The 11,120-nt window shown below is 37.3% G+C and overlaps 1 protein-coding gene across 3 annotated transcripts in view; it reads right to left on the bottom strand.

Annotated features, from left to right (window-relative positions):
• Positions 1-11,120, bottom strand: part of PTPRZ1 (protein tyrosine phosphatase, receptor-type, Z polypeptide 1) — a 152,230-nt gene that overhangs the window by 99,869 nt on the left and 41,241 nt on the right. For all 3 annotated transcript variants that reach the window (XM_012720972.1, XM_012720973.1, XM_012720974.1), the window contains exon 2: positions 5,979-6,044. In XM_012720972.1, the coding sequence (XP_012576426.1) occupies positions 5,979-6,044 (66 nt within the window). The remainder of the gene's footprint in view (positions 1-5,978; positions 6,045-11,120) is intronic.

The raw sequence follows: 11,120 nt of genomic DNA, 5'->3' as shown, positions 1-11,120 counted from the left end.
TCCCCACTCTGTCTCTGGTGAAGCCTCTCGCCGCCCCTGAGCTTCTGGCCTGTACCCCAGTTCTGTATGCACAAATAAATAAATCTTTAAAAAAATATCAGGAGAGATAATTAGGATAAATAAATACTAAAATAAGAGCTAGTTCTCCATGTTTGAAGATGAGGGAGTGACTATTTTTTTTAAAAGGATATTAGTTTGGAAAAACTGATCATTGTAAGTACTTTCTTTTCTCTTTGAAATACATGTAAACCTTTCTGAAATGCCAAAGGCCTTTTGTCAGTTTTACAACTTGGGGATGTCCTTCTCCAGGATCTGGAAGGCGTCTATTTTGAAGAGTAAACATCAAGCAAGACAGCACCTCACTTCTCTGTTTCGGTGCTAAGGTAGCGATGTGACTTCTGCTTGCGCTCCTTGTTCCTGTTTACAAAGCTACCTCCCATCATAAAGAGTTTTTCTTCTTTATAAAGCCATTACATTTACAAGATATCATTCCTACCTTCTCAGGTAAATTTAGGATGAAATGAGTATGACCAACATTGCAGTCAAATTCTCACTTGAAGACTAGTTACTGTTGATGTTTAAAATATGTACCTGTGTGACTGACCAGGGAGAGCTGAGATTCCTTTTTCTCTTTACTATCTCTGTGAAGAGGATTTCTGGATGGTGAGATGGTTTTGTTTTAATGATAGTTCCCCAACAAGAGACATTAATAGGAGTTATCTCTGGACAGTGTTTCTTAAATAAACATGTTATCTTTATAATGAAAAATAAATGAAGTGATTTCATTTTGGGGAAAACATTGTTATTCATGATACTCATACGAGGAGGCTGGACCTCTGTACTCCATAGATTCATCATAAGTGGCATCGACAGACTTATCACAATCGGACTCAGCTGAGTATGGTGTCCTTTATCTCCATTTGTTACAAAACACTGGATTAAACTAGAGAATTCAATTTCTAAGGAGTCTAAAGTTGAGCCCATCTGAGCCAGTATCTGATTTTAGGTCCAAGGTTGCTACGTTTTTCTTGCGACCATTAACCCCCACTCAGTCCATGGACTGGCTGGCTTGGACGGGACACCTGCACCTTTGCTGGGTGACCCCAGGCATCTGCCTTGCCCAAGCTGGTTTTCCTCTTCTCACTTTCTGCTCTTTGTGCATTTACACCATGGAGGAGTTGCTTGGCTCTTTATTTCCAACACAAGTCCTGAAGACATTTAAAAGCTAGAGAAACCCACAGCAGGGAGTAATCCCTGCAAAGCAGCTGGGTGCATCACTGGACATCCTGAACCTGTTCCAGCCTCTCCCAGGCTCCTCTCTGCACTCACCTGCAGCTGCCAGCTTTCCTCCTCCGTCACCATAACTGTCTTTCAGGGCCTCGCTATTGTCTCTTCCTTGGTTCTGGCTTCCATCAAGTCCATCCCTAGATTACCAGACACTGCTCTGAATTTGCCTCCAGCTGAGGCTCAAGCTCTCTCCCTTCTGCATGGGAACCTAAGCTTGTACAGGTTAAGGAATGAATCTCAGCAGCTCTTAAAATTATACCAGAATATTCTGTGATAGTTATGTTCCTTGTGCAGTCTGTAATAGTTTGGAGGTCAGAAAGCCAGAGGCATCCAAGGATCTCTAAGATTTTCAAATATCTAAGTTCTAGCTCTGGCCCAGTCAAGAGGTCTGTTACCAGAACAAACATACTACATGGTTAAAATGGAAAGAGCTAGCCATACAGATACCAACACCCGCCCCCCCCCCAGACTTACAAAATAATTTTTTAATTGCTTCATTCATTAAAATATAATTCACTGAATAAAAATATTTCTGAATATGATGAGTCATTTACATTTTAATCTTTTTGTTTCCAGAAAATCCTTGGCTTAAGGGGTCAGACTTAGCAGATAAGAAACTAAATAATTTGCTGATTCAACTTCAAATGATTACAAAGGCATTTTACTTAACAGCTGAAAGCATTTAAGTGAATTTTGTGTAACAATACAATTGTGGCATAATAGATTAGATGCAGCACTTTCTCTCTTATTGAAAGATAAATTTCATAAGCTAGAGTCCTTCAGAATAAAAAACACAAAGAATGAGATAACAAAGGTCTAGAAAAGGGAAATAAAAAAGAAAATAATGCATAGAGACTCAAAACCCAGAAGTTAGAACACAAACTGAAGGAGAACCAATCAGATTTTCACATCCTGCAGGCCAGTGGATCTTTTGATCCAGTGAAGAGTAACTAAATGCTGTTACTAAATGATTCTGACTAGATAATCTATATAACCTTAACTTTACCATGAGGGACTAATCTTCAGCATATAGTTTCACTATAAGTTTAGCAGTGATTATTTGTGATGCTGTTCTGCTGTCACAGTTTTATTTTTTTCAACTCCAGTGATAGCTGCATACAGATACCCTCTGACTTTTAGATATGGAACTAAACTCTCTGCCTCTACAAGGAGGCATGTAACTCTTAGACTATAATAAGAATGCTAATCTTAGCTAAACCTTTAAAAATAAAAACAGATGATGGGGAATATCCTGCTGGAATAGGCATTCAAGAAAACCAGCTGTTTCTCAACCTTCTTGGGACGTAGCCACACCCAGACTTGTTCAATCTGTTTGGGCTCAAACGAAGACACTGCCCAAGAACAATTTCTTGAATACGTAATGCACTTGCTTGAAGAGATTCTCTACTACAACAGGAAGCATTTATCTGAGCCACACACAATTAAGTAGGGCATTATCGAAAGCTCTCCTACATGAGAAAGTGAAAAGTCCAGAACAATTAAGCATCCTCAGCAGTATGTTAGTGATACCCAGACAGTCTGCTGTAGGTGTTCGCTGCCCATGTTCTCTGCTATGCTTAGATCCCTGTCATGGCTTCTCACCTACTTTAGCCCAGCAGACACCCTGCATTCCAACTATTGAAATCACAAAGCTTGGCTCTTCTCCAACTACATTGCCTTTCATTGAAATGAATTTAAGTAAGGTGAGAACCTTCTGTTTGAATATACCTGTTTCAAAAAGTAGCCCAATATAACCAATACACTGTAAGAGGTGAACATTCCCTGCCTCCTATGTCTTGCCATCGTCCCATTCCTCAGGGGTAACCCCAAGACTGAAGTGTACTTTTTCAGATCTTGCTTCCATGCCCAGCTAACACATACCTTTTTTATAGAAATGAGACAATTCTATATATAGACTTCTATATATAGAAGACTATATATAGACTTGCTTTTTCATTCCTAATTTGAAAATGAGAAATGAATGTCTGCTTACTGAAAGAGTGGTGAATTAAAGGGGAAATATAACATGTTCCAAGACATTTTAGATTCTAGAAGAAAAAAACTTGGATAAACCACAAATCAGCTATTGTTCTACATGGATTCAAACTTTTTTTTCTGTGCTATGTTTGACTCATTTTCTTCTAGGTTCAGAGAAGCAAAACACTAAGCCTTAATAAATGCCTACCATCAAATCACAGTAGACACTGTAGACAGCCTTACATTATGGCTCTTCTGCTGTCCACAGCTAGTATCTTCTAGTGTAAACAGCTGTTGAAATGCAAATACTATTTTGGACAATATATTCTATTTAAAGGAACAGAATATATTCAGTATTTAAAGTATCCCACATCTTTCGGTACTTGACCACATGTGAAATAGCAACTCCTGAGTGCCCTTCCTACCTTGTAACCAAGGGAACTCTCTAGCCAAGTCTTGAAAGGTGTGTAGGTTTAAGAACATTTGAGAACACACCAACATAAGTCATTCCATTTCTAGTTGTTTTCATGTATGGTTAAAAAAAACTAAAGAATATATTTTAAAGTCCAGGAAATATAAAATACATAGTTCAACAGTAATGCCTTCTAAGACTGGAACAGTGAAAACAGACCCATTCCTGATCACCAGCCTCATTGCCTGAGGTTGCCAAGGTGTAAGAACTCAAATAGGAGTTCAATGCCCCCCCACCCCCATGAAAATCATGAGGCAGGTATGCATGGCATCCATGAGTTAATGTTGTTTTCATCTATCTATCTTGTTTAGCTGCTTTTCATAGCAAATATAAGGTTAAGAAGAAGTTTGCTGAAGCCTTTAAATAAAATGATATTACTACAGAAAGGACTGGATTTTAATGCTGACATACCCAGATTTACAACTGACTCTTTCACCCTGGAGTGACAAACCAGACTTGCTCACCTTCTTTTAATAACTTTAAAAATGGGATGGTTGACTGTATTTACCAACCCTGTCATTTCTCAACATAATTATAGCCTACATCCTGAATAGAAAGTTGTTTTTAACCTATGCAAACAACACAACTGAAAGAGAATGAATACCTTCTCCTCCCCTCCCATCCTTTGTTTCTCCACCCATCTGCTAGCCAGCAGGGATCTTTTAATGTTTCTCCACATATTATAATTGTGTCATCTTTCATAAATGACCTTAAGTGATTCCACTGCAATAGTGTTTGACATACTGTGCAATATTTTTAGACGGTTATTGTGAAGCAATGATACTTATTCTTATCATAAAGCATAATATCTTTCAGAAAGAGGTTATCATGTTCTTAGTAAATTATATTACTAGAGTTCTATATGTACAAACATCCAAGGGCAAGTCCTGATATTGCAATTAATCTTTTACATGAGAACACCATTTGGTCAAAACCAACCTACTTGTTCTGTTCACAAAATTAGTTAAATTTAAGAATCTCAAAACGTTTTCAAATTTTAGAAAGTTAGTGTATTCCCCCCAGTGTGAAATAAAGTACTTGGGCAGTGAAAATACTACTAGCTTTAACTATTTGTATCATAAGTAAAGATACTACACTTTATACTGAATTACCCCACATTTAAATGCCTGGCTTTCATGCAATTTGCTTGGGAAAAGTATGTTCACCTGAGTCTAAGCTTATATTTGCTTTCTTCATGATGCTTCAGAAATGCAGACAAAATAATCAACTCACACTTGGTTTAAACAAATTGTAAAAATTTTTCATTTAAAACTCTTTCTAGGGCCCTCCCTGGTGGCACAGCAGGTTAAAGTGCAACACTAAGAAGCTAACGCCACTTCAGCATGAGTTCGATCCCCGCCTGCTCCAGAGGTGACCCACATGGAGCGGCAGACCTCTCCTGACCCGTCCACTGCTCCCCTCAGCAGTGTACTTCATTAGTTGTCCTGTTCTGCTCCCCACTCTGTCTCTGGTGAATCTTCTCACAGCCCCTGCACCTCTGGCCTATAGCCCAGTCTGTATACATAAATAAATCTTTTTAAAAAAAAAAGTCTTCCCAATTTTCATCCTAGAACCCTCAAGTATTCTAAGAACAAATAACATAGCAAATCCAGGAGAAGCATCAATGTAAGCATAGAACAATCCATTCTTTAAAACTCTGGGAACTTCCATCCTGGCCCCAAATCTAGACTTAGCCTCTCACTCACTAAGTTAAGTGGCAGTTATTAATAAATCCCAGTAAATGACACTTACTACTAATAAGTCTATCCCTTTGATGACAAGACTGCCTTCTAACATAACTAAAGCTAGTAGGCTTTAAATTTCTCAGGACACTGAAACCTGATTATAAAACAACAAAATGTGCATTGTTGATGTGCTGGCCTATCCAGAAAGCCTGGCCACTCTATCTGCAATTAGAACTGAATAAAAATAATCACTATAGTGGTCCCAGCAATAACAGCAGTTAACATTAATTGAGGGCACTCTGTGCCAACTTCATTTGTTTCATTTAATGCTCAGAATAACCCTTTTCAGAAATATCGCCTGATAAAAAATGATGCTTCAGGTAGTTATTGTGTGTTTCCCAATAGGCTATCACCATGTGTATCTGAGATAAAATTCCAGCTCTTTACCCTCCTTCACCCCTCTGGTAGTTTCAATTTTATAGTTTTCTTTTACAAAGAAAAACAGATATAAACCAATAAAATTAATGGTTGAATTGCATTATATATTAAATGCTCACCTGTGTAGGACCAGCCAATCTCTTCAACAAGTTTTCTCTGCTGTCTGTAGTATCCATAGGCCCAATCTATAACCAAGAAAAGTCAATTGAATATGTATAAAAATATATGTATCTCAGTAAAAAATACATAAGATCCCTAAATCATCATCCCCAAAGACTCTCCATCACTCCTTCCATTATACTGACACAAATCTCTCAACCACAACCACCATCGTTACAGATTTCATTACACTGTTCTGGTTGTTAGTAGAAATTTTAGGGGCACCCCTAAAGAATTCTCTGCCTGGAGTTCAGACAGAGAATATTCTGATAAAGCGGGAGCAACATGAAGGGGTTCATCTCAAAGAGAGAATGGGACTGTAAGGGGTAGCTTGCTCCAACTTCAAACATCTAATTATTCCTTAATCCTAACACCTGAAATTCTATTGACTAGAGGTATTTGGTGTTTACTACCAAGTTTTATCTGTCAGTTTCTAGAAAACCTAGAATTTATCATGTATCACCAGCCCTTCACGTCAGAATGGACTTAACATTAATAATCCATTCAGCTACACTGCGGGTAAAATAAATTACTTGGAGCTAGGTTTGGAACCTGATTGTTGTTGAAAGAACTATTTCTGTCAAAAAGATTACAAATAGCTAGTTTACAAATGAAACTGTGGAACATTACTTATTCATAAATTCAGGTTCTGTCACTATATCTTTCATTTGAATGCAGGGATTTAATTACATCAACCCATCCCACTCCACCCACAGCAAAGTGTGGCCTATATAAATTTCTCATTAGTTGAGAAACTATTTCTTTTAATTCTCACAACACAGTTGTTCTCTCTTTATTGACAGTTCCCAGCTGCAGAAATGGGACATTTTATAAATTTTTTCCCTCTCTCCCACATGAATACAATATGGCAATAAATAACTGCTCCACTATTTTATTAAAACTAAAAAGCAGGCCAGTCACCAGAAATACATATTCTGAATTCATAGATTGTTCAAAATCAAAACCTATCTGAGAGAATAATTTTACTACCATAAATACAGGTAAATATTCCATTAGACATGTAGCACATGTCAGCACAGATTTGCCTTTATACAAGTATTACCACAATATGACTTCCACATCATACTGTTCACCCATTAATGTGCACAATTTAATGGCTTTTGATATACTCACAAAGCCATACAACCATCACTATACACAATTTGAGGATATTTTCATCTCCCTTTAGCTATGACCTCCAACCCCAACTGTAGAGTCCCTGGATCTATAAACAGGGACACTTTAACTTCACATAATTAATGCTTTTGAGGTTCATCTATGTTGCAGTATGCCCTTCATTCTTTTTGTCAAGCAATATTCTGTTGTATAGTGGTTAAAATGGCCTAGAAGTTTCTCTTAGCTTGACTGACATTTAGATAATCTCTTTGACTATGCACCTGGCCTCCTTTTTTAGAACATTTTGTTTAGAAAACCCACCATTGTAAATTATTTCTCTGTTATTTTTATAAAAATTTTGATAGTTCTATAACCAGGAAGGACCTGGAGCCACCTCTGAAATAAAATCATGAAATGAAATAGCATCCCCACCTTCCAGAGTCTGTGGGAAGGTAGAAGCGTAGTTTTGGTGGTGGTGTGGGGGAGGGGAGCTCCCGCTAAGCTATAAAAAATGCCTTCTGTCATAACGATATGAGCTTATCTTTCCTTTGGACAAAGCCAGTTAGTAAACACACATGGCCAATGGACTCTCCCTAACATCTTGCGATACTTCATCCACTGCGGTTCAGCCCAACCTTTAAAAATCGTTCCTCTTACTTCCTCTTTGGAGTTGAGTTCATACTGAGTTTTGAATTTTCTCTTCTTTGAAATAGTCTTGAATAAAATTTTCTTTGCTTGTTTAATGTTGTCTCGTCCAATTTTTGAAAATTGATGCACTACATTTTATTTACCCATTTATCAACTGATGACTACTTGGGTTGGCTCTTTTTTTGGTTATTTTGAATAATGCTGTATTAACATTCATGCATATGTTTGTTTTTTTCCCTCAGTATCAAAGATTCCCTGTGGGTCTGTTAATCCTAAGCGGCCTATCCAGCCTTCATTTTGTTATCCAAAGTTTTGTATTCCTAAAGCAAGGTTAGAACTGCCTGGTCATAGGAGCCCAACTCTACAAGGTGACTTTGAAATCAATTAACAGCATAAACCAGGGCCCCAGAAGCTGATCAGTGACCAGTGAAATGCCTTATTGATAAGACTGAAAACCTGACTGGGGAGTCGAGGCTTGATCTACCAAGCTATAGCTGATACCAAGCTATCAGCAGATGAGAAGTACAGTTCCACATTTCCCTGCTTCTTCTACTTCTCCCTGTCTTTTTCTGCCTCCTCATATGATTAATGCTATATGACTAGTTTACCAATAGAAAGGCCATGATCTAGCTTTTGAGCAGCACACTGCATTATGTAGCCTGCTCCATGACTCCTGTCTATTTTTATCAGTGTGGCATTGCCCGACACAAAAATTCCTAATAATCTTGAGCTACTGGTTTCTCTATTAATGTACTTTATTTGCGCAGGAGCCCTTATAGCATGTATGTTTTCAAGAGAAACAAAAAAAACCAAAGCAGAATTATTTGGACAATAAATTATGGTAACCTGGCAAATACTTTGCCAAAATGAGCACTCTGATGGTTTTCATTCATGTCCTTTTTAAAATTTAGCAAAAATGTGCTATTTTTATTTATCCTATTTTGTGTTTATCAAAACTTTAATTTTGATTTCCATTGAGTAAAAAGAAAAATAAAGTTTATATATATATATATATATATATATATATATATATATATATATATAAAATCACACATACATTTGTCCATATGAAGTTCTCAGGATAAGGGCAAGACAGACTAGACTGAAACAGAAATGCTTAAGGTTACCTGAATAATGTAAACTAAATTTATCTCAATTTTGGTAACAGGTCAAGAAGTCACCTCATGAGAAAAACTTTACAAGACAAATTTTAGAGCAGTCTTTTAAGAAATATTTACTAGTTTATATTTTTAGTGAGAGCATCACATGTAGAATTCATTCCTGAAATGCATTTTTAAATGTTATCATCATAAAATACACCAAAACAGACCTGGCAAGTACTTTTAAATGGAAAGAAACAAAATAAATGAACTAAAGGGACCAAAATCCACAAACCAAAAAAACAATTTATTATGTCATTGTTTTAATTGATTTACAAAGTGTGAGCACTTTGATAGTTTGTATTTAATATAGGATTTACTGGTTCTTCAAGTACATAATGCAGCGAAAAAGTGAACCTAGCTTCCTTTTTTCTTGTTCATTGGAGCTATCACATCTCATCTATCAGACCTCTAAGCAGAATTTTAAAAGTGGGGTACTCTCTCACGCCCAAGGACTATGTAATTAGCATATGAATGTGTAACGGATTGTTTGAAGTAACAATTAAGGGAACAATGCATAAAGGAACTGAAGAGAGCTACCAACACCTGGGAATCACTTATTGAAAAAAAGCTTTTCTTAATGTAAGTAATTAGAACCAAGGACAAATGCGTATTGTGCGGTGAGAAAGCTCTACAAGGAAAGCTAAAATCTGTTGATAGTTTGCTGCCATCTTTTAAACGGAATCATTAAAACAAGAGCTTACTGTTTTGTTCAATTCAATGGAATACTTGTTAAATGTAGGTTTCAGATGCTCTTTGGTCTTCCAAAAATCATCAAAATGCATTTCTATCACAAAAATATCTTACATTTAAAAAATATTTATATCTAAAACATAAAGATAATAACATTTTCCTCTTCGTTCAGTGCAAAGTTTAGTGAAACTTTCCAATTGATGACCAGATAAAATCAGGTGCAGGATTATTTAGTGCTCATTTTTCTAAAAATATAAACAGTTGAATTCTAAAAATGCCTCTGATTTTACCCTTGCCCTAAAGAAAGTCTCTGTTCTATCCTGCTCAATAATTTAGCAACTTCACCCTTCTATACCATCTTACAGCAGTGCTTTGAAAAGTACACACATGCACACATTTTCCTTTGAAGGGGAACTTTTTACAAAATTGATGCAATTTTGCATTATAATATCATACAATAAAATTGACTATATCGTTGAAAATTGAAATATATGTATATGACATTAAATTCACCTCTAAAAGCCCACTATACCGTCCAACCATACCAATTGTCCACTTTATCGCTCTGACCCACACACAAAACAGTGACAAGGAAGAGTAATAGTGTTAGCCTCTTAAGCAGAAACTTCAGGTAGAAAATAATCACAGATAGAAGCTTGAAGGTTAAGATTCTACAACTAGATTTCTCAAAGTACATTTTTCCAAGGTACATAATATCTGCATGTTTTACATCTTTTAAAAAATCACTGGCAAACTTCATTGGAGGAAAAAAAGGAACTCACTGAATCGTAAAAATCTGTAAGGAGAAGGCATAGAATTAGAGATGCACTTTTAAAGTCCTTAGAGTAAACCGAGCAGGACAGACTTGGGGGAAGGAACTAAGATGGCGCAGGTAGAGAGAAGACGTGTTGTGCATGCACCACGGGTTTGAGATCCACTTGGCCTGCTGTGGGATCTCACAAGTCTCTGCAACTGATTCTTGGTGACAGATTGCAAGGATCTCATTGGTTTTCATCATACACCGACCTCTTACATAGAATTCCTTTAAAAATGGGGAGGAGACAGTTTGCTGAGTTGACTGAAGATTTGAGCAAGGCCAGCAATGCGGAGGGTGAGAGGATTCACCAGGGACAGAGTGGGGAGCAGAACAGGCAGATCAACGAAGTACACTGCTGAGGGAGTAGCGGGCAGGTCAGGAGAGGTCTGCCTCGCCTTGTGGATCTCCTGCCATGTGGATCTCCTCTGGGGCAGGAGGGAACCAAACTCATGCGGAAGTGGCTTAAGTGTCTTAGAGCAGTGTTTTAACCAGCTGCGCCACCAGGGAGGGCCACATTTTCCTTTTTAAGTCTTTAATATTTATTTTCTTACGCCTCTGTCAATTTTGGACAGCATTTGATTTCTTCCCTCAGATGTAGTCCCCATAGTTCTCCCACCACCATAAACCAGTGACACATCACCACAGTCCCTTCTGCTATTCTTTCCCCT

The sequence above is a fragment of the Condylura cristata genome, unplaced genomic scaffold (genome assembly GCF_000260355.1).
Source record: "Condylura cristata isolate star-nosed mole 26May11 unplaced genomic scaffold, ConCri1.0 scaffold00005, whole genome shotgun sequence".
NCBI classification, from domain to species: domain Eukaryota; kingdom Metazoa; phylum Chordata; class Mammalia; order Eulipotyphla; family Talpidae; genus Condylura; species Condylura cristata.
This window is presented reverse-complemented; position numbering and strand designations above follow the sequence as displayed.